Raw genomic sequence first — 27,918 nt, 5'->3', positions numbered from 1 at the left:
GAGGAAAAAAAAACCCTGGCCAGGCTGCTTACAGACAGACAGGCTCTAGCAATAGCAGTGTATCGCTGGAACCCGCTCGAATACCTAGAGACGCGGAGCCTCGTACACGTTCAAACACAAAGGGCAGGCTCTTTTTTTTTAGATCTTCAAACAGTTCCGAAATGAAAGTTAGGGCCCATCGGATTTGCCTTTTACTCGCCCCTTCACGTTGACGCGTCTTGTGGAGGTGAGTACATGGCCCTCGTAATATTTTCTTTTGCCCTCAAGCAAGGAACTATTTATGGCAGTACGCTGAGGGAAAGCGGATTTTTTTGAGGGGGAGGGGAAAAGTGCCCAGCGATTGGTATAAAACATGCAAATTAGTCCTTTAACCGCAATGCAAAACAAGTCTGGCTGACTTGACGGGATAGATAAACAAGCTCACTCTTTGATGTATTTTTCTGGCTGTCAGTTTCTCCTTTTTATATATTTTTCAGATGATAATTACGTCTTATTACGAAATACAAAGGGATCCGAGGGCAGATTACAAGAGAGCAAAGGTTTCATTTGCCCGCTCTAATCAAAGTGGTGGGAGTGCTGTGATGGAGAGGGGTCTGTAGAACGTCAGAGGCACAGAACACAGGGGCTTTGCCACGTAATTACAGGCTTGTATTAGCAGAATCTCGTCTCCCTGGGGTCGCCAATTTTAATTTATTCGGCGCAAAACAATCTCTGGACGGCACTCTTGCTGGCTTTTGAAGTGCCAGAAAGGCCTTTTTTCCTCTGCAAGGAGGAAAAGTACTGCACACTTCAGAGTTTCTCCCGCCCCGAGACGTTCAGCAAAAAAAAACTTTTCTTGCCTCCTGTGTGTGTCTCCTTTCTAAGCTGGAGTAAGTTGAGAAACCTCACTCGTACATCTGCAAAACATCATTCTTTCTAAACTGATGTCACCTATGTGAGTCAAGGAGAAGGAAGGACAACTTTTCTTCAAGTTCCTCTGAAGTTGGCTATGTGCTGCTGTTGCATGGGCGTCGGAACAGCGATCAACATTAAGGGAAGTTTGCTGATTTTTTTGATTGTTTAAAAACGTTTCGAGTCTCCCGGCGCGCGGTCCAAGTGTGTGGAGGTCGCCTTTCTCACTACGTGTTGCCTAAACTGGAGACGAAGGGCGCCAAGGCTCGGAAGGTTGCTAGAATCGGAAGATATAATTTTTGTTTCAAATAAAAGATACTTTTTTAACATCTAAGCCATGACCTCGAATTATCCCCATGTAATGGACAGACAGACGGCCTCGGTGCCCAGTCGCTTGGAGAACACTATTACGGCCAACATGGACAATTTACAGTCCAAAAAGAACTTCACGGTGAGCCACCTGCTGGATCTGGAAGAAGTGGGGGAGATGAACCTCCAGCAGGCCGATGAAAGTGTGAGTGAGGCAGGCAGGAAACTGCTCGAGTCCCCGGCGGTGACCAGCGGCAGTGACACACCCCAACAAGAAAGTAAGTGCGAACAACCAAAAAAAGAAACACAATAGGGGACACGGGGTTACTAACGGGATTATCACTGTGGCGCAAAGAGGGATCATCGCATTAACACGTATGTGTAAATGTCATGGAGCCGTTTGTTATTACCGAAGTGTGGAGATGTCACTTGGCAGAGTCCCGAGGCGCCTATTAGGAGGCAGCTGGAGATAAGAGTTTTCTTTGGGAGGGGGGACGTAGAACGATCAATTTAAAGATCTGACAATACAGGATCTCACCTTTAATAGCAGCACTTCCCGCATTCCGCTTCATTTTTACGTTTAAAAAAAACATTCCCATACAATATGGCTTTACGCAAAAGTTCACATCCGAGATGCAGTGGAGAATGTTCACTGGCATCAAGGCCGAGTACCGCTCGTCCTGCACGCTGTGAGTCTAAACAGCGTTTCATAAGGTACTCAACAAATGCAGGTATGTAGAAAAATGTAAAGGAGGCATAAATGAACGGGAAACACACCAGCCGCCAGGGTCGGTAAATGGAGTATTTTCAGACAATAATGTCACAGTCCAATGTGAATGCTGAAGAGGCTATAAAGAGGTAGACTATCACCAGCTGATGGTTCGCATTACTTCACTGGGAACTGTTTCAAGCACACGTACATTTGAATAGCAGCATTAAACACAATTGCTTTGAAAATTCGAGGAGCATTCTAAATTCGAAGCTAATTGGGCGAACGCAGGGGTTACATCGTCTCGCCATTCAGCAAGGTATTGCGTCCATTAGGAGGAACGCATTGCACTTTGATAGTTCATTCTTTCAGAACATGTGTAGGCATTACAAGTGGACAGATTGAATTTGACAAAAGTGCTTTAAGTGTCCCCACAGACAACCACACTGGTAATGACAGCTAATCTGATTAGTTTGATAAATTGATTTGTCATGCATCAGCGATAAAAGACGACATCTTTGTTTTCAATGAATCATGCCTAGCATGTAAAGCTAAGGAAACATTTACTTCTCATTATCCACGGCAACACGCCGGCCAAAACACAAGTCGTGCACAAAATAACTGATTTCTATCTCTTATGGAAGTAAAATAATCATCATCTCCAGTAGGACTTGAACTTGCTGCAAGGTTAGTCTATATATTCGCAAAGTCAGAGAGAGGAGTCAATATAGGAATGTGTGTGTGGACACAGATAATTATTTGAAACATGCTTCTTACATTATATACAGGTTCTGTACACAGATGGGAATATAATATCAGTTCAGACGTAATTTAACCTTCGACAGTTTATTTTATTTCCACATTTTATAAAGTTAAAAAACGTAAAAGGACTAAAAATACGTTAATTGGGTTCTCTTCCAGTGCTGGCACCAGTTTGTCAATAAAAGATAAGGGGAAAGCGTGTAAAATTCTGCGTTTCTTTCATCCTGATGCTGTTAAGATAAAGATTGTTAGAAGTTTTCCGACTGCCCCTGGATCAGAGTGAGTTTGATGCTGTGCCTGATTGATGTGAGGTGTTCAGAGCGTGCCTCGCGCTCCCCCTCTCTCTCTCCCTCCCTCCAGAGACCTCTACTAACCATTAGATACGGCTTGGGGAGCGAGTTCAGCCTGAATTCATCGGCCCCCACCCCCTTTCCATCTCTCTGACAGCATAGCAGATGTGGATCGGCGCCGGCAATGTGCCCCTGACCGGAGATCTGCCTTGATCCTCTGGTCTGAGAATCTGCCCCGAGCAACAGAACTAGCCTGACATTCTGAAGAAGGCCCCGGGAAGTGACTGCAAACATTTTATACTTTATAGTTCTTCACTACATTTTAACTACCCAATTATGAAACATTTTGATGGTTAAGGGCATTCTGTATCAGTAATGAGTTCGTTGTGCCAGTTATTAACCCAGGGGGCTATTGCAAGAGAGGAAAGGAGTCTTGGCTTATCAAGTTAAAATTTGTTTTCAAATGGAGGCCCGAGCTTCCCAATAAAGTATTCATGGTTAAAGGCTCCGAATTAGCTGCTGGTCTCCAATTTGAAACAATATTTGATCACATTAACCACCACCTTTAAACCAAGGCCTTCAGAAGGTAATGTGAGGAAATTGTCTTGGAATAGTTGATCCTGGATTTCGCCCCCCTTTGTCCCACCAGCCAGTGTCACTCGACTTGACTCGTCCGCAAAAGCAGAATGAGGTCTGACTAGAAATTGAACAACATAAAACCAGTTAAACATGCATCGGAAACATCGATTGTTGTGTATTTTTCTACTGACAAAGATGTGAGGGCTTTAATTTGTACAATAGGCAATGAACAATCCCAGAGCGTAGGTTGCTTAAAGTTGAGCTATAGTTTAGAAGAATTGACATGGTATTAATTATTCACGAATATGTTTGAGTGACACTCCTATCAACTAGCAGCACCGTTATGTAACCTTTTAGCAGCCTAGATTTTTAATATAGATTAGGAGGCAAACATTCCGATTTGTGATCGCAGTCAACGCTTGTAATTTGTTTATATCAAGAAAAGATGTTATTTATTAACCTGACTCACAACCTTTAATTATCGGTTACAGATGTAAATAATTATTTAATATGTTTGACAGAAAGAATCATTTTGATAGAGGCTGGTAGGTCTCCAGTGGATTTATAAGGAGATTGTCAATTGCTGGAGGCTCGATCTTTGGTGCTGAGTCAATCCGTGTATCAACTGTTGCTCTAATGTAGCCGCCAAGGAAATCACAAAACACGCATTTAGCATAGGAAGAACTGGAGGCGTCCTACTCAAGATAAAGGAACCATGAACATGCAATAATGTAACAGCATTTAAGACAGAGTTTAAACAGGGGAGGGGCGGATGCACAGCATGGGCCACGACAGAAGTCAACTCTCTTAACAAGGCCTAAATGCACAGAGCGTTCAACCGAATAGTTCTTCAGACAGCATCGCCCAATAGTCTATTTCTTCAACGAATGTGTAGCACACGCCCATCAGGCAAGCTAACTATATTCTTAAATCGACATCCACCTAATCTACTACAAGAAAACGGCATTACCTTTAAACCTCACACCTTGCTACATGCCAAACATCCGCCATGTATAGTTGGCAATTTTTAATGCAACATGGAGCATGGATCGATTGTGAGATACAGCTAATTTATATAATATGTGACTCAAATCCATCGTTTACGACATTGTTTATTCAATATGCTGTTTCAGGCCACTGGCAAATCATCCAGAACTCTGGAATTGCCCGCTAACTTTGCCACGAACCTTGATTTTTCAGTGGTGGAGGTAGCCATTTCATTGCAGCTTACTTACTGAACGAACAGCCATTTGATGGACAAATAAAATACATTAACTAAATATTTCTCTAATCCCCACGCAAGTTTCCTGTGCTAGGAAGTTCCCTGTCGTGGTTTCAGTTCCAGTTATAGCTCAGGGAACCTGTAAAACTTGCGACAATATTGATGTTCAGTACAGTTTAAGCCTCTCATCAATCAAAGCAAAGACACGGTTTTGGAATTGGGAATTACAGATAAAACAAACGGGATATTCTCTTAATGGAAAGATGCAGCCCCGGGCATTCAGGAAAGTAATAAGGTTGGAAAAACATGGAGAATGAAGGCTCTATTTTATGACTCAGTTGTGATTTATAAACTAATACTCTTCCAAGGGGGCTCGAAAAGCAACAGGAAAGACTCATCTGATAAACTGAAGCCGTCTCATATCCCAAGAATGCTAAAAACTCTCAAAGATACCGACCATAAGCGTGCTTGGTTTGATAAATGATTGCTAGAAAAGACATGACAGTTTCATCTGGACATTTGTCACTCGTCGAATATGTTTGAGAAGCTTTTCAATGTCAAGCCCCAAAGAAAATTGAAATGGGGTGTAGTGGCAGTACATTTAATCTTGCACTCCATTTCGAATTGAGGGCAGTCACCGAATGGGTTTTGTTTAACACAATGGTGGTGATTTACCTAAACAGGCGGACACTTGTCCGGGTAAGTGACTGCGATGGTGCTCAACTGGCAAGTTCTTAAGGCCCCTGTACTTCGAATAGGTCTTTTGTCTCTTTTAATTTTCTGAGTGCTAACTGATTAAACGGTGCGTGTAATTCTTTTTTTATGGAGTGTAGGTGATAAAATAAACACAGAGCAGAAGAAGAAGCGGAAGCAGAGGAGGAACAGGACCACCTTCAACAGCAGCCAGCTGCAGGCTCTGGAGAGAGTCTTCGAGAGGACGCATTACCCGGACGCCTTCGTACGTGAGGATCTGGCCAGGAGAGTCAACCTCACCGAGGCCAGAGTCCAGGTACCTTTTTATTCTGTCTAATATTTGTATCAGAGTTGCAACTATCTGCTCCAGTTTATTTGTAACCCACGCCATTTGATATAATCGATTGGGCGCGGGGTGGGGGGGAGGGCAACGAAGGTAAAGAGGTGTTTTCACAGATCATTCACTGGCCTCACAGGAAACACTCATTGTCACTGCATGGTCTGCTGTTCGGAGTGTTTTCTCCGTGCTAATAGCACCCCATCACCAAATAACCTTGCCCAACTCTTTGCTTTCTATTAAGTAAATTATGTAAATTGAAGTGATTTTTAAATAAAGAACAAAGGCACTGCCGTTTTTTAAAATTTACCGCCAATATTGTATAAAATAACAAAGCACTTCGCTAATATGGAAACATGGAAGCAGTATTATACTTATCGGATGAACCAACGCTCTATTTTGGGATGTTTATTTTCTCCAACTGCAAGCCCAGTCAGGTTAGATGTGAACACAGAAAGTTCGCAAACCCCTTTATACATAATGTGCACCAGTGTTTTATCATTTTAATTGAAAGAGCGCGTGAATCAGTAACTGTTGGTTTTCAGGATTGCAAGAATTTCCTTGCCACTGTTATCTCGAACTCTCTACTCCTATCGAGCCGGCACTGTCTTTCCCCCTTCTTGAAATCAAAGCTCAAACAGAAGCGAGTTCGGAAGCTCTGGAGAATGTTAGCATACAGGGAATGGGATTCAGCGTCAGTGCGATTGGAACCGGACATTCATTGATCTCGCTGATCAAGCCCTGCATTCAACCCCCAAAGTGAACGCAGAGTTTACAGGAAACTTGAAAAAGGAATATATTATTAACTTGCGGGCAGGCTACACAGCCCTGCTGTCTGAACCTGGCTGCACAGCATTGGCCGATGTATTTCCTACTGAGGAAACAGCATTTTGTTTCTGTGGGCCCGAGCTCTAATTTGTTAAACCCTACAATTGATGCACATTTTCTGCTTTAATATTCTATTGAAAACTATATCATCAACCGGGACTCATGAGCAAGAAAACTGGCAGCTAACTTAGATATAACATTGTTGCTTCAATAAACACGTGCACTGCTTTTTGTAAACCCCTTGTACCGATCTTCATTGTGAATGGAATATGTGTGACACAAGGCCCGCATACACAGAAGGCCATTCAGCTTTTCGAGGCTGCTCCGCTAATTAATAAGATCATGGCTGATCTAATGCTCACCACGTCCACTTTCCTGCCTTCTCTGGGTAACCCGTAATTCCATGTTTGGTATGTGTGCAGTATATGGGTAGAACATACAAAATGTTTGGGTGGTGTACACGGTACAAAAAGACAGCACACACATATTAACATGCAGACAGTGCTAGGTAAGGAGCGCCTGTAACTATTTGCTAAATGAGAGAATCACAATTAAATATTAGAGTTTCCAACTACATTGGAGACAGTTCTCGGGAAATCATAGGTTTAAATGTAAGAAAACTGTAGGTTAAAACTGTAACTAAAACAATAGATATCTTGAGATTGAGAAGCAAGTCCCCAAACCACATGGTGAATAATAATATGATCAATGAGTCAAAAACAGCAAAGCCACTACAAAAGGAAACATTTTCATCGGTTGAGTATTGCAATTCTGCTCTTATGTTCTTCTCAATTACCAGTGCTGATGGATGGCCACATAAGCTGTGTTCAGTGCAGAAGGAGGCCATTCAGTCGTTGGAAAGAGGGCCCTACTTAAAGCCCACGCCTCCACCCTAACCAATTTAGGATGGCCACCTAACCTGCACATCTTTGGACTGTGGGAGGAAACCGAAGCACCCGGAGGAAACCCACGCAGACACTGGGAGAAAGTGTAAACTCTGGAATTGAACCCGCATCCCTGGAGCTGCGGGGCAACAGTGCTAACCACTGTTTGGAAGGGAAACCGGCCTCAACAAGAGAACCACCCCACAAGCCCCATATTGTGTCGGCCATGTCACAAAATTGACGCTTTGCCGAAATGCCATATTAGCAGGTTTTAGGCAAGATTGGAAGCCTGGGAGTACTGATTCTTTTATAGAAGTGTGAGGAAGGCTAGCCAGATTCCTTCGGTAGATTAGATTACACTGGGGTTAATGATAACCTGAATTAAAAACAGAATTTGCTGGAAGTACTCAGCCGATCGGGCAGTGTTGGGAAGAAAGGGTTACCGTTTCAAGTCTGTGACCATTCATCAGAACATTTCGGAGAACGTTGCCTTGCTCCTGGGCCTGTACCTTCCCACTCAGCCGAAAGTAACAACACCCTCCACCCACTGCTCACCATTTTACAGGTCAGATACTTGATACAGTACATGATCCTGGCTCCAGACAACTCTTGGCAACATGAACGCTTTCGCATGGTAGCCTCTCAATTTCCAGTCAGATATCCCTTAAACTTTCCTTCTATATATTATAATGATTGTCTCCGTTTGAAAAAAATATCATTAAACGTCAGGAGAGCTACAAATAATTAATGGGTCAATATGGTTTGGTTTTAGATAGTCAGAGAGCTATGGATCCTTGCATAGGTCAGCAAACTCCTTCAACTTGGACCGAATGCTCAAACATTTCTGTGTTGACCAGCTCGTTTTAAAAACGTGTAATACATAACATTGTTTGTTCATAACATTGAGTTTAGTTTGGCAAACCCAGTACGATCTTATCAGCGACTCGACTCCAAAGTAATCCCAAAGTACTAGAGCATTCCAATGCCGTGCCCAGGCGCGAAGTTGACAAGGTCCTGATTGAAGTGCATATTTATAGGCATCCGAAAATGATGAAAATTTTAAAATACACTATAATTCATATATACAACTAACTCCACATGTGAGAACATAAATTAGTTGCGATTTAATTGAAAATAAATCTATTTATCAGGCCCGGCATGCCTTGCCAGTTTTTAATGTGTCAGAATGGCTTCAACAGTGTCAGAGAAAATGAATTGTGCCAGCCATTTATTGAGGTTGTTGTTAGATTGTTTTTGTACAATATTACAAAACTCTGCACTGCCCATAAAACAGGATTGTGGATAACTAGTCCTGCAACATTAATCCAAACTAATATTTGTCACAGATCCGGGCGGGTGCATGATTACAATCGCAATTTCTACTCGAGGTTGGCACAAAAATGTATTCTTTGAAAATTGCAGATATTGTCGCTCAGACGTTTATAAAGAGGACTTTAAATTAATCACCTTGACCTTCCCAAACAGTGTAAGTTCACCCCTCCCCAATATAAATTCAGCCCCTCCCCACACACACACGCCCCTTTCATTTACTGTCGCTAATTGTAAATGATAAGTTTACACTGTTGCCTTCCTCAGCAAATAAACCACTGCCAGGTAAGGAACGGACTCCGAAGTAGACCAATAAGGAAAACAACCCGGTTTAACTGCACATTATCTGGGAACGTTTGGTAGATTGTAAATCTTGCACATGAACGTCTGAGGAAAAGCATTCGGCGTTGGATGCCGAAAAAGCTTAACGCGTGTTTAAATGTAAATTAAGCCATTCGAAGAACGGAATCCAATAGAACAGGCACCCTGAGAAATTATTATATCCAAAAAATCGGATTGTCCGTAATTTTATAAGATAATCAGTAAGATCAGTAGGTTATTTCATTTCTATTGAATCTAAGAGTTCAATTGGTGGGCTCTTCGTGTCCTAAGGATCGGGCCAGCTTGGAGTTTGGGAATAGTGAGATAGCAATGGGCCTTTCCTCTTGGAGAGTGAAGGCACTCCTACAAATCAGACAACAATTCAAAAGGCACAACTTTGTGTTGAGCTAATAAATGAATATTTTACATCCCATAAAGGAACCCGTTTGGAGATTGTGTCAGTGGTGTAATTTCTCCTGATGAACTGAATATTACTCCAGCACAGACGTTTTGTTTGAACTCGGTACATATCCCAGCATAAAATGAAACGAGTGAGAGGCCTTGTGGGCGTTGTTAGAAGTGAACCGACGTTGTCAGCCAGAAGTTACAAAGGATAGACGGAAGGTTAAATGTTCTGCATTTATTATTTTATTCTCACTTCTCTCTCAGGTTTGGTTCCAAAACAGAAGAGCAAAATTCAGACGGAATGAGAGAGCCCTGCTGGCCAGTAAAAATGCCTCTATCCTCAAATCATACAGCGGGGAGGCGGTGGAGCAGCCCATGGCCCCGCGTCCAGCGCCCAGAGCCCAGGATTACCTGTCCTGGGGAACGACATCTCCATATGGGTAATCTCTTATTGGTAATATAGTTGTCATCTCTAACCGCAATGCCTGCAAATTGTCCAAAATATAGGCGCAACAAGGTCCTCCTGAGCTGTCTCCAAGCTCAAAATTAACTGTCCCAGCATGACTCCATAGGTAATATCATCTACAATCTCATACATATAAACGATTATACATTATGCCGTGCAAATCTCCGTCAACTCACACAACCAGAATTAACTTGCAACATGACCATAAAATCACATCTCCTGACATATCCCTTTTGATTAATCATCGATATGAATGTAATTTGAAAATGTATTCAATGCAATCATTTATGAAGAAAGGAGATAAATACAGAATAATAAATACCGGTGAGGAACATAATTAAATAATCACTTTTACTGACATTATAATGGTAACTGCATTTCAAATTAGTTAATTGGCTATGGGCGGTCTCGAGAAAGTGAATGATGTGTAAATGCAAATGATTGCTTTGTAATGGAAAAGGAGGGGCCATCATTACCTGGAGGAAATGTAATTGAGATCCTGTTGATATACAGAGAGCAAAGTATAATTGGTTTACTACCTTCATTGGATTCCCAAAATAAGATAATAACCTAGAACTCACTTGCTGGTGGTTGTTGCCTGCAAAATATGTTGGTTCTAAAAATGGTCGCCATGTTTCAATAACCTTCATTTATTTGGCATTGCCATCTAGGTTGAGAGCAGTTCTGTGCATTTAGGTTTTTCACCTGTTGACACTGTAGAGGGAATCTAGCAGAAAACTCAAGGGAGTGTAATTCACAGCAGCCTCAAATAGGCTCAAACCCAAAACAATCACTTCCCTTATAATTCAGTGCCCTATCCCCACTTGCAACTCTTCGGGCCTCAACATTGAAGTATTTAAACAAATCTAAAATGATGAAGACCTGCACCTGTGCCACATATGTTTTTTGTCTTCTGAACTTGTTGGTAGGCAGCTAGTTATTTAAAACAATTTATTTACTTCAGATGATGGTACTTGAAGTACTGCAGGAGCCACACCTATTAGTAGCAAGACACCAGTGGCAAAATTACAGTTTATAATGGGAATAAAGTAAAGTACTTTCATGGATACAGAGTTTTGGAAAGCCAAGGAAGTTGGGATTAGAGGAATTGCACTGTTCATTACGACAACCAGGAGCTGAATCATACACAGATTGAGTTTCTACATGGGCATGGTGCGAACTAGGCATCCACTGACAGTATTCCAATCCAAAACCATTATTCAACAGATTGAAAGGCCTGTATGGATGACATAATAGTTTATTGATGTCACAGGAATCTTAAATTCAAAATACAGCCATAAAATAACACCAATGTTTAGTAATAAAATACTTTTACTGTATTTTCTGCTAAAATTGTGTGCTCTGTGCATACTATGTATTGTTTACAATGGCCTAGCTGTAAATAAGTGGAATATTGAAAGTATTCTATTGGGAACACTAAACATTAATTCGGGAAATATATTTTGAATTTATACTCAAAGTCAGCTCCAATATGAGGATTTGGATATTGTGAAATTTAAGTGATCCCAATACCAATAGTCTTTGTATAAGAATAAAAGCTTGGGCCTAAATACTCACCGCAAAGTCATATTTAATTCTACAAAATCCCCCCCAAAACCAACCTTAACACTTTTTGTGTGTCAGCTGTCCCTCAGTTGGAAGACTCCTCTTTGAGTCACAATAATAAGGTTCTATGTTGAACATCCACCTCAGGATTTGAACACAAAAATCAAGACTGATACTCCAATATGGTACTGAGGGAAGTCTGCACTGTTGGAGATGCCATCTTTCAGTTAGAAGCCCCATCTATCCACTCAGGTGGATGAAAAAGATCCCATGACACTATTTTGAAGTAGATCAGGGAAGTTATCCTAAGTGTCCTGACCAATATTTGTCCCTCAGTCAAGATCACAAAACCAGATTACCTGTCATTATCTCAAAGTTGTGTATGGAAGTTTGCTGTGTTTCCTACATTGCAACATTAAGTGTTTTGGGCTGTCTGGTGGTTGTGGAAAGTGCTATATAAATGCAAGTTTTTAAAAAATGTGGAATAATGTTATCTGAGCCATTAAAACTCATTCCAATTGAATGGAATTCCACACCTCAGAAGTTTCCGCATGCTCCTCCATTGCTTCCAATCACTTACACACCACTTATACAGTGTTAAATAATTGTAAATACACTGGGGCAGTTGTGTAGCTGAATTACATTTCTACCTTTATTATTTATAGAGTCTAAGAGACTGAGTTTAAAACATTCATTATTGGCTATTAATTACACATCCCAATTTCCAGAGGTCTTTTCAGTTGTAATTAGATTCTGTAATTAGGTGGTTAACTTTTTGATGGTTCATCTCATGTTAGCCAGGGACCAGCTGCTACTTGTTAAAAGAGTTTGCCCTTTGTTAATTAGTGGATTCAGTAAAGAGATCCTTCCCGACTGCATTCCTCACAGCAGTCACAGTTGCATGGATATCAAATATGCTGGATATAAATGGGAGGCAATGAAGATATTGTTGTGGAGTGTTGCAATTTAGAACTGAATCATATTCAATAGCTGACTTGGATCTATTCTTTTCAGTAACTTGCTTTATTCAAAGTGAATATTCTTTGATTGAATGTAAAACTTTATGACTCTTACCTGCTGTCAGTATTCAAAATTCCAAGGTTAATGACAATTTAGGATAGGTATTGTTTTTCTACATGAAGTGATATTTAATTCTAAAATTTATACATTGAAATGCAATATCTCATTTTCCTATTCTTTGATATGATTTATATACTTTGAAAGAGTTAAATGGGGCAGTATGGGTGCAGTCATTTTCCAATAGGACATCATGAAATTATGGTATAGTGATTTTGTTAGTACAGAGAGCTTGTTACATCTACAATATTTCTATCAATTATTTTAATGAAAATGTTGTCACTAGAGAGCTCTATACAAAGCATCTGCTTCAGTTGCCCTTGACCAACAGTTAGGATGCACAAGAGATAAGTGAGCAGATAGAATTGAATTTGATTTGTCACGTGTACCGAGGTACAGTGAAATGTATTGTTCTGTGTACAGTCCAGACAGATCTTTCCATACATGAAAAAACATAGGACATGCATAAATACATAATGTAAATACATAGGCACAGGCTTCGGGTGAGCATACAGAATGGAGTACTACTCAGTAAAGAAAATGTGTGAGAGATCAGTTCAGCCCATAAGAGGGTCATTCAGCAGTCTGGTTACAGCGGGAGAAAGCTGTTTTTGAACTTGTTGGTGCACATTCTCAGACTTTTACATCTCCTGCCCGATAGAAGAAGTTGGGAGAGAGAATAACCTGGGTGAGAGGGGTCTTTACACTGGGAGGTGTAGACAGAGTCAATAGATGGGAGGTGGGTTCGCATGACGGACTCTCTGTAGTTTCTTACGGTCTTGGGTCAAACAGTTGCCATACCAGGTTCTGATACAGCCAAATAGGATGCTTTCTATGGTGCATCTGTAAAAATTGTTAAATGTCAATGTGGACATGCCGAATTTCCTTAGTTTCCTGAGGAAGTATAGGTGCTGTTGTGCTTTCTTGGTCATAGCGTCAACGTGGGTGGACCAGGACAGATTGTTGGTGATGTGCACACCTAGGAATTTGAAGCTGTCAACCATCTCCACCTTGGCACCATTGATGCTTTGCTTTCTGAAGTCAATGACCAGCTCTTTAGTTTTGCTGACCTTGAGGGGGATTTTGTTGTTGTTACACCACTGTACCATAATCTCATGATGTCCTATTAGATACCTCGAAGGAAAATGTCTGCACCCATGCTGCCCCTCCTTAACTGTTTTAAAGTATATAAATCATTTCAAAGAACAGGAAAGTGAGAGATCTCCCTTACAGCATTTATATTTGACACAATTTAGCACTAGGTTTTGAAAGGGACGTTCACTATGACATATATATTACACTTGGGGTACAGTGCAATATGGTAAATACAGTACAACAACCATTTTATTTTAATATTACACTGATGTGCATAAAAGCAGACAGCTTAGTGCACACGCAACTGAATGTGCAAGGAAAAGATAATTTAGCTTGAACCCAGGTTGATAGTTGACATTATTGTTGCCTATTGTACACTTTATGAAATTTATCAATGCCAACAAAATAATGCACCATATCAATTACTCATGAAAAACAATGTTTGATTATTATTTAGTAAAGTAAAATGCACAGAGAAAACAGAATTTTGCTATTTGCACACTTAAATATTTGTTCCCACTTTACAACAAGTGAATTAGAACAGAAATCATCATTGACTGAAAACCACATTATTAGCATTAATCCAGGCAGGATTTCAGTATTTGGTGACCAACAGTAGATAGATATTGCATTACTTACTGTCTAGCCAAGCTGTAAAGCAGAACATTGACTGATGTAAATACACTGCATTAGCCATGAATCTAAGAATACAATTTACTTAATAATTGCATTTAACTTGATTGTCTCTTGAAACAAAAAAAATCTGCCACTTTTTATTAAAACCACTTAATCATCAAAAACGCATCTGTAAATATTATTAAGAGTTAGGAGGACAATAATGTGAACACCATTGTCCAAAACAAATCCCTACTTAATAATTATGTTATTTACTTTTTCCCAATTTTCCTTCTATTTGAATTTTCCAGTGACATTTACAGTATCAGTGTGAGTTCAAGTAGTCAATATTTTCTACACCACTGACACTTTGAGACCAGTAACTGGATGATGGAGAAGCATGGCTTGAGGGTAAAGTCTCCCTTCCTTTGGCTAATAATTGGTCATTCCAATATAGTGGCGGTAATCAATAACTTAGCCCATGGGGGATTTGAAGACAAAACAGCTTCCCACCATTCCGTGATATAGAACAGGCAATTAATGTTAAAGTTATTTCCACAAGGACTTCAAGGTTCCAGGATCAGCTCTTCAGAGCACAGGATTAACCCCATGAAATGTTAACTCCACAGTACTAGTAGAACGACAACTCGCATTTATGTAACACATTTAATGTATAAACATGTATCAAGACACTTCAAAGAGGTGTAATCTGACAAAACAAGCTTTAGATAATCATTTATCAGTCTTTTATATGCAAACTGTTTACATTCTAGTCCATTAATACTTAATATATAAGCTTCCAGGTCAGGCAAGGTCCCAAATCTCTAATCCTGAACACATGTTGTCTAGCCTGTGCAAAGGGATCTCATTGTGCATAATCATTGTTAATAGTTCATATTTTGAAATAACCAGCACAGATCTCTTAATATATACTCACATAATTTCTATAGTCCACGTATGTGTATCCTATCTGATAGAAGTGCTCACCTAATAGATGAACACCAAGAAATTAACATGTGGAAATTCTTACGTTCCTCAGTTTTTTCTTCCTATAATCAACATGCTTTCAAGCTCGAATTACCTAATTAGTGCTTCTGGATTTATTCTATTTTCTCTTCTGCTCATTTCAACTTTGGTGGTGTCTTGCAATGTAAGCTTTTGAGCACTTTCTTTGTGCTTTAACATTATTATTAGCACAAACTCCTAATAATCTATCTTCTAATTAGTGGGAAGGGGTCATAGTTCCCCAATTTCCAGATATTAGTAGGCAGTATTGTCTGTAAAACATTAATCAGTATGCCCTGCCTATTATTTTCGATGTAAAAGTTGCTCTCTAATCAACCCATTACTTGAAAACCATCTCAGTGGGAAGCAGATTGTTTCTACCAGTGAGACTCATCTTACAGATCACATTTCTGGCAAAATTCCGATCATTGATAATTTTACCATCATGGTCAGTGAGTATGAAGTGGGATGGAAAGAAGAAATTTCACACCCATCATAACTTAATCAAAGATTTGCTTTAATGATGCATTTAGTGAAGTCCGCTAACTCCTGATGCAGTTGGTGATGGCTCCAGAGTAAATCTATCGTATTTTCTAAGGTTGAATCTAGAGGATCTTCCCTATGACTCACTTTAGCCAATCCAAGAAGTTTACTGCTCTTTGTGTGAGACATGCATGTCAGTAGCATTCCACTAAGTGCAACAGAAAAGCAAATTAATTTGTATTAACATTACTGTATCCCACACACTGAATATCTGTCCTGCCAGACAATTTTTCCCATGCATTTTTTGAAGTTTATTTTATTTCTTTTATGATTTCTTTCCTCATATGGGCCCCATGAACCATGATCTCTGACAACCAGAAAGCTATTCCCAAACCGCAAATCATCAGCCAACAGCTTCAGGTGTTTGAGACAGTGGACTACCATTTCTTCTCTCTTCTTGTAAACAAAATAACTGGCTTCTATTTACCCACTTCCAATTAAATATTGCCCGTTACCGTGAGAAAAACGGTGGGCATAAATAGTTACTCCTAAGCTCTGACAAGTCATCTTATCTCAATTATTACATTTTAATTTATCCCTGGTTTGTTTTCCCTCTTTTTTTCCATTTATTTCCCCGCTCCTTTCCCAAGACAATTCCGCCAACTTGAACCTACCCCTCCCCCAGTATTTCACCCAAATGACTGTTATTCATGTGTGAACCCAGGCAGTGAATGCTGGGCATAAAAATTGACTGCAGAAGGCATCATAGCCAAGCTAGATCTTGTCCTCACTTGACACTCAAACATGTAAAATATATAGCAGGAATCAATTAATAACAACCATTACAACAACAACTTGCAGCAGGGTTTCACAGCATCCATATTATACAAAAATCAATCTGATGAAACTATGGACTCTATAAGCCTCCTTAATATGTCGGCTAACATACGTACACCCATACACGCACACATGGTTTTAATGCTGACTATATGCAACACAATCTGAAATGTATTTATTCACTTGAAATTTAAGTTATTCATTTGGAATGATTGCTATGTCAATAATCTGATGTCAATAGAACCTTATCAATAACCAGTACATCAAGGGTAATTTCCACATTTTCTGTGCACAACCTTTCTAAACAGACTCTATACACTTGAGGATCAACCATACCCTACTGCTAGTCTCTTTGGCCGTACATCCTATTGGACTCCATAAGTCCCATCCACAATTCCTCTGTACATAATGGGTATGTATCAATCACATTAATATACAATGTACCCATATGCCTAGATATAAAGAGCACTGAACAGTAACACTCAGGCAATGTACATCACTTACTTTATAACAGCTGTGGTTCAGATTTGTCAGAGAGCATGTGACATCAGGGATTGACCCATTTGCTATGTATTTGTTTGTCCTTGAGTTTCCTTTTTTTCTCCCCTTCTCTTCCTCTCTCTCTCTCTCTCACACACATATTTGATTACACACAAAATAAACCTTTATTTTTCTCCTCTCTATGAGGATATGTTTCTTACTTCTCATAGTTTCCTAAGAAAATAAAGCAAAAGTATTTATTCAACTCAAAGGAAGTAACTACTGAGAACAGATATTTACCAGAAGGAAAGATACCGAGAAAGTATCATTGCCAGCTATGCGATTTTTATCATACATCATTGTTAAATATAGAAGGCAGGATTCTCCATCCCAGGTGTGCCGCCATCCCTCCTGGCAGTCGGCCAATGGGGTTTCCCATTGTGGGCATCCCCACACTGTCGGGAAATCCACGGGCATGAGTGCGCTGCCGGCGATGTGGAGGGTTCCACTGACATAGAATCCAGCCCAGGATATTTTATTTACCAGAGCCCTAATAGACTTTCACTGGAAAAATAAATGAATATTATCAATTTAATTGTTTTGTTAGGCCTAGTTTCCATAATGAGTTTAAACCTACATTCAAATTCTGTTTATTCAGGATTATTTTAACTATCTAATAACAAATTACATTTTTATAGCACCTGTGACACAATAAACATCCCAAGGTGCTTAACAGGAGCATTTAAAACAAAATATGACACTGAGCCACATAAGGAGATACTATTCCAGATGACGAAAAGCTTGGTCAAGGAGGTAGGTTTAAGTAGTATCTTAATGGAGGAAAGCTAGGCAAAGAGACAAAGAGGTGGAGAGAGGCTATTCTAGATCTTAGGGCCTAGGCAACATATATGATTACAGCTCAAGATTAATGCTCAAGAAGTCAGAATTAGATAAGCACAGATATCTTGGAGGGTTGTGGGGCAGGAGGAGATTATAGAAATTGGGAGGGCTGATGCCATGGATGAACTTGAAAATAAGAATATGAATTTTAAAATCCAGATGTTGCTTGGCTGAGAATCAAAGCAGCTCAACGAGCACAGGGATGTTAGACAAACAGGGCTTAATGTGGGTTAAGAAATGGTTGGCAAAGTTTTGGATGACCTCAGGTTTTTGGAGGGTGAAATGTGTAAGGCCAGCCACGAGTGCATTAGAATAATCAATTCTAGAGATAACAAAGGAATGATTGAGTTTCAGCAGCAAATAAACTGAGACAGGGGTGAAATTGGGAGTAGTTATGGAGGTGGAAATAGGCTATCTAGTGACAAAATGAATTTGTGGTCGGAAGCTCATCAAGGGGTCAAATAACACGCCAAGACTATTAAGATCTTATTAACATTCAAATTCCTATATATCTGCACCATTTAGAACAGTGCTAGTCATCCTGACAGCTTGTCAATTACCATTTTAGCGATTTGGATTATGAATTGCATTGAAGGTCATGGAAGCATGTGAATTCAACTTTAAAGTAATATTTCAAGTGAAAAATAGGGAAAGACAAAGATAAGAATGCTGCATTTAGGAAAGCAATAAGATTCTATTATTTAGAAGCAATGATTAATAAGTACAATAATGTACTGTGGTGAGACTTTGAAACTGTTTTTGAGTTATATCAGGCCTCTAAGTTCCATTGATTGGTTATGTTGCCTTCTTCAAGTTTAGTTCTACTCCAATTTCAGCACTGATGCAAGAGCTTTTCCCCATTTCTTCAACACAAACGAGAGTACAATTGACTTAGAATTTGTTGATAATTTAAACTTTAGTGGAAAAGTGACATCTCCCTATCGGTACAAACATGGGTAACAGAAAGAAGTTTCCCCTCAACCAAGCAATTGTTTTTGTTTTGGGTTATGTACCATTCACCCAGAGTTATTTTTGCTTTGTATTGACTTGAACTTCAGGAAGGTCTGACTGCGGGCAACAGGTAGCCATTTTTAAAACAGTAAAAATAACATTTAAAATGATCCATTATAATTTTAATGCTAATTACAAGCTAACAGGTCAGTAAGCTCTTCACTAATTTAAACATTTTTATTAACAACCAAATGATGGTGAAGGTTACACTGTTCCACAGTGTGATTTGTACACATGTGCACAAGGTTCAGCCTCCTCTGTGAACAGGAAGGGTGAATCCATATTAATCAGTAATATCAGCTTACATCACTCTAAAGCAAATGCTCGTGTCATAAGTAGTTTTTAAAAAAAATAATTTTTATTGACGTTTTCACAAAATATCAACAACAAAATGAAAAAGGAACCCAATAGAATTAAATACAGAACAAAATAAAACAACCCCAGTGCCCCCCTCCCCTATACATAAATAATAAATTAACACCCCGAATTAACACAAAGCAAACATAGCAAATATATACACCCACTCAGATCCCCCAGTGTAGACAAACAGAAATAAAATAGAACCCCCCCCCCCCAGATTGCTACTGCTGCTGACCATTGTCTACCGTTCTGCCAGGAAGTCCAAGAACATTTGCCACCGCCTGAAAAGCCATTGCACCGATCCCCTTAAGGCAAATTTCACCCTCTCCAATTTAATAAACCCCGCCATAACGTCGATCCAGGATTCCACGCTTGGGGGCCTCGCATCCTTCCACTGGAGAAGAATCCTTCGCCGGGCAACCAGGGACGCAAAGGCCAGAATACCGGCCTCTTTTGCCTCCTGCACTCCCGGCTCCCCTGCAACCCCAAATATTGCGAGCCCCCAGCCCGGTTTGACCCTGGATCCTACCACCCTCGACACCGTCCTTGCTATGCCCTTCCAAAACTCCTCCTCCAGCGCTGGGCATGCCCAGAACATATGGGTGTGGTTTGCTGGGCTCCCTGAGCACCTAACATACCTGTCCTCACCCCCAAAAAACCGGCTCATCCTTGTCCCGGTCATGTGTGCCCTGTGCAGCACCTTAAACTGTATGAGGTTGAGCCTCGCGCACGAAGAGGAAGAGTTCACCATCCCAAGGGCATTTGCCCACGTCCCCTCCTCGATCTCCTCCCCCAACTCCTCCTCCCACTTACCTTTCAACTCCACCACCGAGGCCTCCTCCTCCTCCTGCATCACCTGGTAAGTTGCCGAGATCATCCCCTCTCCAACCCACGCCCCCGAGAGCACCCTGTCCTGTACCGTGCATGGCGGCAGCAGTGGGAATTCCACCACTTGCCGCCTGGTAAATGTCCTTACCTGTAGATACCTAAAGGTGTTCCCCGGGGGGGTGCCCATACTTCTCCTCCAGCTCACCCAGGCTTGTGAACTTCCCATCCACAAACAGGTCCCCCAACCTTCTTATCCCTGCCCTGTGCCACCCCGAAAAACCTCCATCTATTCTCCCTGGGACAAACCGGTGGTTCCCCCTTATTGGGGTCCACACCGAGGCCCCCACTTCCCCCCTGTGCCGCCTCCACTTCCCCCAGATTTTGAGGGTAGCTGCCACCACCGGGCTCGTGGTATACCTCATTGGAGAGAGTGGCAGCGGCGCCGTTGCCAGCGCCTCCACTCGTACCCTCACAAGACGCCGTCTCCAGCCTCTTCCATGCAGCCCCCTCCCCCTCCATCACCCACTTGCGCACCATCGCCACATTGGCGGCCCAGTAGTACCCACAGAGGTTGGGCAGTGCCAGCCCTCTCCATCCATATTCCGCTCCAGGAACACCCTTCTCACCCTCGGAGTCCCTCGCGCCCACACAAACCCCATTATGCTCCTGTTGACCCGCCTAAAGAAAGCCTTCGGGATAAGAATGGGGAGGCACTGGAACAGGAACAAAAACCTTGGGAGCACCGTCATCTTAACTGACTGCACCCTACTCACAAGGGACAGCGGCAACGCGTCCCACCTCTTAAATTCCTCCTCCATTTGCTCCACTAGCCTCGAGAAATTAAGTCTATGCAGTGCCCCCCAGCTCCTGGCCACCTGGACCCCCAAATACCGAAAGCTCCTCACCGCCCTTTTTAGTGGCAGCTCGCCAATCCTCCTCTCCTGGTCCCCTGGATGAACCACAAACAACTCGCTCTTCCCCATGTTGAGCTTGTACCCTGAGAAATCCCCGAACTCCCTGAGGATCCTCATTACCTCCGGCATTCCCCCCACCGGGTCCGCCACATAGAGCAGCAAGTCGTCCGCATAGAGCGACACCCTATGCTCTTCCCCACCCCGCACCAACCCCCTCCAGTTCCTCGACTCCCTCAGTGCCATAGCCAGGGGTTCAATCGCCAGTGCGAAGAGCAGGGGGGACAGGGGACACCCCTGTCTCGTCCCTCAGTGCAACCGAAAGTACTCCGACCTCCTCTTGTTCGTGGCCACACTCGCCATCGGGACCTCGTACAACAGCCTCACCCACCTGACGAACCCCTCCCCAAACCCGAACCTCTTCAGCACCTCCCACAGGTACCCCCACTCTACCCTATCGAAGGCCTTCTCAGCGTCCATCGCCACCACTATCTCCGCCTCCCCCTCCCTCGCCGGCATCATAATAACGTTCAGCACATTCGCGTTCAACTGCCTCCCCTTCACAAACCCCGTCTGGTCTTCATGGATCACCTGCGGCACCCAGTCCTCAATTCTCGTGGCTCAGACCTTCGCCAGCACTTTGGCATCTACATTTAACAATGAAATCGGCCTGTACGACCCACACTGCAGGGAATCCTTGTCCCGCTTCAGGATCAAGGAGATCAGTGCCCGGGACATCGTTGGGGGGTAAAGCCCCCCCTCCCCCCCCCCCTTGCCTCATTGAAGGTCCTAACCAGCAACGGGCCCAACAGGTCTACATATTCTTTGTAGAATTCAACCGGGAAACCGTCCGGCCCCGGTGCCTTCCCCGCCTGCATGCTCCCTATCCCTTTGGCCAGCTCCTCCAGCCCAATCGGGGCCCCTAATCCCGCCACCAGACCTTCCTCCACCTTCGGGAACCTCAATTGGTCCAGAAAGCGGCCTCTCCCTCCCTCCTCCAGTGGGGGCTTGGACCGATACAGTTCCTCATAAAAGTCCCTGAAGACCCCATTGATGCCAACCCCACTCCGCACCACACTGCCCCCCCCCCCCCATCCTTAACTCCCCCAATCTCCCGAGCTGCGTCCCATATTCATAAACCGCCCCCTGGGCCTTCCTTCACTGCGCCTCCGCTTTCCTGGTGGTCAACAGGTCGAATTCGGCCTGGAGGCTATGCCTCTCCCTCAGCAGTTCCTCCTCCGGCACCTCCGCGTACCTCCTGTCTACCCTCACCATCTCCCCCACCAGCCTCTCCCTCTGCTTTCTCCTCTCCCTGTGGAGATCAGCTCTCCCCTAACCACCTCCTTCAGCGCCTCCCAGACCATCCCCACTCGGACCTCCCCGTTATCGTTGGCCTCCAGGTATCTCTCTATGCTTCCTCGGACCCACTCACTCACCTCCTCGTCCGCCAACAGCCCCACCTCCAAGCTCCACAACGGGCGCTGGTCCCTTTCCTCCCCCAGCTCTAGGTCTACCCAATGCGGGGTGTGATCCAAAATGCTATCGCCGAGTACTCCTCTACTCTCGCTATCAGCGCCCTGCTCATAATAAAAAAGTCGATCCAGGAATAGGCCTTATGAACGTGCGAGAAGAATGAAAACTCCCTAGCCCCCGGCCTTGCAAATCTCCAAGGGTCCACCCCTCCCATCCGGTCCATAAACCCCCTCAGTACTTTAGCCGCCGCCGGCTTCCTACCCGTCCTATACCTGGAGCGGTCCAGTGCCGGATCCAACACCGTGTTAAAGTCCCCCCCCCCCCCATTATCAGGCCCCCCACTTCCAAGTCCGGGATCCGACCCAACATGCGCCGCATAAAACCCGCATCGTCCCAGTTCGGGGTGTACACTTTGACCAGCACCACCCTCTCCCCTTGCAGCTTACCACTTACCATTACGTACCTGCCGCCATTGTCTGTCACAATGCTCGACGCCTCGAACGACACCCTCTTTCCCACCAAGATCGCCACCGTCTGATTTTTGGCATCCAGCCCGAATGAAACACCTGACCTACCCACACCTTCCTCAATCTTACCTGGTCTGCCACCTTCAGGTGTGTCTCCTGGAGCATGACCACATCCGCCTTCAGCCCCTTCAGGTGCGCGAACATCCAGGCCTGCTTGACCAGCCCATTCAGCCCCCATACGTTCCAGGTTATCAGCCGGATCAGGTGGCTACCTGCCCCCCTCCCCCGCCGACTAGCCATAACCCCTCCTCGGCCAGCCACACGCCCGCACCCCACGCCCGTCCCGTTCCCCACGGCGGCAGACCCCCGTCCTAACCCCCTCTACTCGCTCCAGCTTGACCATACCAGCAGCAACTCGATTCCCCCTCACCCACCCCCCCATCCCCCAGCCAGGACCCCTCTTAGCTGCTTTGCCCCCCCAATTGCACTCCCGCAAGTCAGCTGACTCCTGCTGAACCCGGCCACTCCCGCCTCTCCTTCGACTTCTCCCATTGTGGGACATCCCTTCCCCCTCCGTTAACCATCAGCAGGCTCTCCGCCTCCCCCTTCCATCCCAAGCACGGGAAACAACCCTCGCTTCCCCGCCCCGGACCCGCCCCCTCCAGCCTTCAGCGCCTGAAAAAGCCCGCGCTTCCCGCCTGCCCGGACCCGCCCCCTCTGACGCAGCACCTTTTACAGGCCCAGTCCCCTCACCCCCGACTCGGGCCTCCCCCTCCCCCTCCCCCGTGGGGCCCCATCCCCCCTACCGGCCAACCACCCCTACTCCATTTACTTGCCCTCCTCCAAGAGCCCACCCAACAGACCGAACCAAAACAGTGCCCAACCCATCCTAACCACCCACACCGAATCAAATAGAAACAAGAGCAAAGAACCCCCCTCAAAATGTAACACACCAACAGCAATCCCCGACCACCCATCCCGACCCTCAGTTTGTGTCCAGCTTCTCGGCCTGAACAAAGGCCCACGCCTCCTCCAGGGACTCAAAATAATGTTGCCGGTCCTTGTAGGTGACCCACATTCGCGCCGGCTGCAATATGCCAAACTTCACCCCCTTCCTGTGCAGCACCGCCTTTGCCCGTTTGTACCCAGTCCTCTTCTACGCCAACTCCGCGCTCCAGTCCTGGTATATTCGAACCTCCGCGTTCGCCCACCTGCTGCTCCTCTCTTTCTTGGCCCACCTGAGCACGCACACCCGATCAGCGAACCGATGAAACCGCACCAGCACCGCCCGCGGCGGCTCGTTAGCCTTGGGCCTCCTCGCCAGCACTCTATGGGCCCCTTCCAGCTTCCAGCTCCTGGAAGGACCCCGCTCCCATCAGCGAGTTTAACATGGTGACCACATAGGCCCCCACGTCCGACCCCTCCAGCCCCTCTGGGAGGCCCAGGATCCGCAGATTCTTCCGCCTCAACCGATTCTCCATCTCCTCGAACCGTTCCTGCCATTTCTTGTGGAGCGCCTCGTGCGCCTCCACCTTTACCGCTCGGCCCAAGATCTCGTCCTCGTTATCGGAGATCTTTTCTCAGACCTCGCAGATCGCCACCCCCTGGGCCGTCTGGGTCTCCAGCAGCTTATCAATAGAAGCCTTCATCTGCTCCAACAGGTCCGCTTTCAGCTCCCTGAAGCAGTGCTGAATAACCTCCTGCTGCTCCTGCGCCCACTGCACCCACGCTACCTGGTCCCTGCCCGTCGCCATCATGCACTTCTTCCCTCACACTTTCTTTGAGTTCACTACCACGTTTTTAGTCGCCCCGCTCCTGGTCCAAGCCATACACTGTCGGGGGAATGTTGCAGTCTTCTTCCCACACTGGGAAATGTCGGAAAAATGCCGTTGGGGGGCCCTGAAAAGAGCCCAAAAGTCCATTCCAAGCGGGAGCTGCCGAATGTGCGACTTAGCTCTGCATAGCCGCAACCGGAAGTCCGTGTCATAAGTAGTTATGGAACAGTGCTCACAATGTCTTATTAAATAGAATGCATTAAAAGTAGAAAGTGTTCCAAAATATATTTGGAGAGTTGGAGCACTGCAAATTCATCTTCCATTCTTGCATCAGCACAGAACTTTGTGACAACTGTTGGCATTATAAAAATAATAAATACGACAATCAAAAATAAAAGTAAAATACTGGAGATTTGAAATAAAAACAGAAAGTTTGGGAAAAACTCGGCAGCACTGGCAGCAGCTTGGAGAGAAACAGACTTCACATTTTCAGTCCAATACGGCACTTCTTCGAATCTTCTCCGAAAAAGGATCATATTTATTTCAGAAAATAATCTGAAAGTTGATGTGGTGAACCGAATAATTTAATGGTTTCAAGATTCGTCCTTTTCATGAATATTTGCTTGATTAGGGCACTTTTACATTTGTGTGGCAAATAATCATCCTTTCATATTTATAGTGTCTTATGGGTCATTAACATCTTGAACCCCCTTTGCAGAGGCAATTCTTATGTAGATAGAGATAGAGAATAAAATAGTGTATTAAAGTGCCAGAAGTTCCAAGGGACCTTCATAACGTTTTAAATTAGTTAAAGGGCTACATGCCACACAGGGATATGTAACCATAAGACACGTGTAGGAGCTTGTGGTGAAATTTATCTGTTAGCTTAAGCTAAATGTTGAAAGGTAGCTGAATTTTGGGCCGTAAAATGAAGAAAGCTTGAAACAATCAGATCACCCCTGTATAAAAGTACAGTTCTAGAATGCCTCTCTGACGTTCAAAGTCTTTCTGGTTTCTGCTATTTTCTTCATAACATTCTGAACTCGGAAGGAGTGCTTTTTAAAATTATATGGTGAAATACTTCACATGCAAATTCTTGCAAGTTAAGAGTAGGACGTATACTCCAGTCAATAAGTGGACATGTTCCTGGTTAAATAGGTGAAGATCTGTGAAAGCCTCCAGAAATTCCCATAACTAATGGCAATTTTGCTATTGATCAGAGGCACCTGATGCTCAAAAAATACTCCCATATTGAGATTTCATTCCTGTAATTTCCTGGAGCGATGGTGTTTCAGATTTTAATATCTTAAGGGGCCCAGTAAATTGGATATGATGGCAGGGTGTTATCTCAGCCATAGGTATCCTGTTATTCATTAAAAGTACGAAACCATTCAATGCATGGAACACTAATGCTGGATCATGTTTGCATCCCTTTGGTCCACATTTCTTTGCAGCTTCAGGAGTTCCACAACCTCTCTCACGCTATGTTGCGGATATGTTGTAAACTTCACTGGAGCTCCTCTTGCATCTGATTGTGATTCGATTCGGCGCCAGAAATTGTTAATGGGTCACTAGCTGCAGTTGCGTTCCCAGCTTCCACCCACTTTTCACTTTCCAGACCTGTGTACCAGCAGCAGAGGCGAATTCAAAACAGTGCAAATGCTCTGAGAGACGGTCCTAAAGAATTCACATCCCAAAAATCACTTGTTTCAAAGGGTTAGTTAATTATTGCTGTAGCTTAAAGGGACATTGCATTACCATACAACATTGAGGCCTGTTTTTTGTGTGAAATGTTTCAAACTAACAAACCATCATGGACAGTGGAGAGTATTAAATTGTGTTCAATTGCAAACGGGTGATTTATTTTACAAGATAGTTATGGCATTTTTTTTGTCACAAAGTGCTTCCCACACGAACATAACACGTTCTCAATTTTCCTTCCCCAGATATAAAACTTTCCTAAGACAGGCTTCTTGATGATACTACACACAACTCCTAATTTCCCTCTATACAATATGAAAAACCGGTTGAGGTTTTGTAAATATAAATTAAAATCGTATCAAAGAAAATATGAATGTGTGCTGGTTAATAGTCTGTGTGTTTGTTCCGCAGTGCAATGGCCACATACTCTTCCTCTTGTGCTACCACTAACCCCACTCAAGGAATGAATATGGCCAACAGTATTGCAAACCTTCGCCTCAAAGCCAAAGAATACAGCTTACAAAGAAATCAGGTGCCCACCGTAAACTGAGCACCCTTCATGGACTACAGCAACCACGGGTCCGTCCATTCCCTGCAACCAGACCGCATCAGCAAAAGGTCTCAAGGAAGGGACAAGAACACAAACTACCAACAGCAACCAAATCCCAAGACAACAGGCAAATAAAAACATGGACACGCACAAATACTTGACCTGTATAGAGCCAGAATTGCTGATGCGTTTCATCCCTGTGGATTTTTAAATAAAGATAAGAGTAAGTATATATTCCTGTTTTGTCAAAACCTTTTCCATCCTGGATTTAAGATACTGGGACATAATTTTCAAACTTTGGCTAGACCAATTGCAAGATTGTTTTGTTGTGCGTATGTTTTAAAGAGGCTTTTATTGGGTCTCCAACTGAGTGTTGTATTAAAGTTATATGGTATTGTTTCTCTACAGATTTTACATTTTGTATCCCATGGCAACGTTATTGTTAGCAATGCATTTTTTTTCTATAGAGGCAAGCTTGATACAGCAATTTTTTGTTGACCAAACAATTTTTTTGAAATAAGGCAAATCTGATTTTCTATTCTGTCTAAGTCTGTAACAGCCTTTACCTATTCTTAAAGGAGAAATGATTCTTTGGTGTACAATAAAGTAACAAGCACTCAAAGACATGGGTTTATATCTGACTAGAAATGCATCAATAAATTATTATGAAAATATAGTTGGTGCCAAATGGGTCTTTTTCAAAATTAACTTGTACATTTCTGTTACAAGAATACTGTATTATGTACTGGAGCCAGGTAG

The 27,918-nt window shown here is 43.4% G+C and overlaps 1 protein-coding gene across 4 annotated transcripts; it reads left to right on the top strand.

The window, feature by feature from the left end:
• prrx1b (paired related homeobox 1b) lies at positions 1-27,835 on the top strand. 4 transcript variants are annotated; one of them, XM_072511208.1, is made up of 6 exons: positions 1-226; positions 477-1,478; positions 5,596-5,771; positions 9,824-9,999; positions 17,012-17,115; positions 27,021-27,835. In XM_072511208.1, the coding sequence occupies exons 2-5, from the start codon at positions 1,229-1,231 to the stop codon at positions 17,082-17,084; spliced, it is 675 nt and encodes a 224-aa protein (XP_072367309.1). In that variant the 5' UTR covers positions 1-226; positions 477-1,228; the 3' UTR covers positions 17,085-17,115; positions 27,021-27,835. The 4 variants fall into 4 exon arrangements, with proteins under 4 accessions (XP_072367309.1, XP_072367311.1, XP_072367308.1 ...); XM_072511210.1 differs by lacking the exon at positions 17,012-17,115 and having other exon boundaries at positions 5-226; positions 9,824-10,013; XM_072511207.1 differs by lacking the exon at positions 17,012-17,115 and having other exon boundaries at positions 12-226.
• Positions 27,836-27,918: the final 83 nt, after the last annotated feature.

Source organism: Scyliorhinus torazame, chromosome 7 (genome assembly GCF_047496885.1).
Source record: "Scyliorhinus torazame isolate Kashiwa2021f chromosome 7, sScyTor2.1, whole genome shotgun sequence".
NCBI lineage: Eukaryota > Metazoa > Chordata > Chondrichthyes > Carcharhiniformes > Scyliorhinidae > Scyliorhinus > Scyliorhinus torazame.
Note: the sequence above shows the minus strand (reverse complement) of the source record. Positions and strands in the feature narration are given on the sequence as shown.

Coding starts and splice junctions, on each gene's coding strand:
- prrx1b (XM_072511207.1), top strand. CDS start 1,229: ATGACCTCGAATTATCCCCATGTAATGGACAGACAGACGGCCTCGGTG. Junction 1,479..5,595: donor TGACACACCCCAACAAGAAA/GTAAGTGCGAAC, acceptor TATGGAGTGTAG/GTGATAAAATAAACACAGAG. Junction 10,000..27,020: donor GGAACGACATCTCCATATGG/GTAATCTCTTAT, acceptor TTTGTTCCGCAG/TGCAATGGCCACATACTCTT.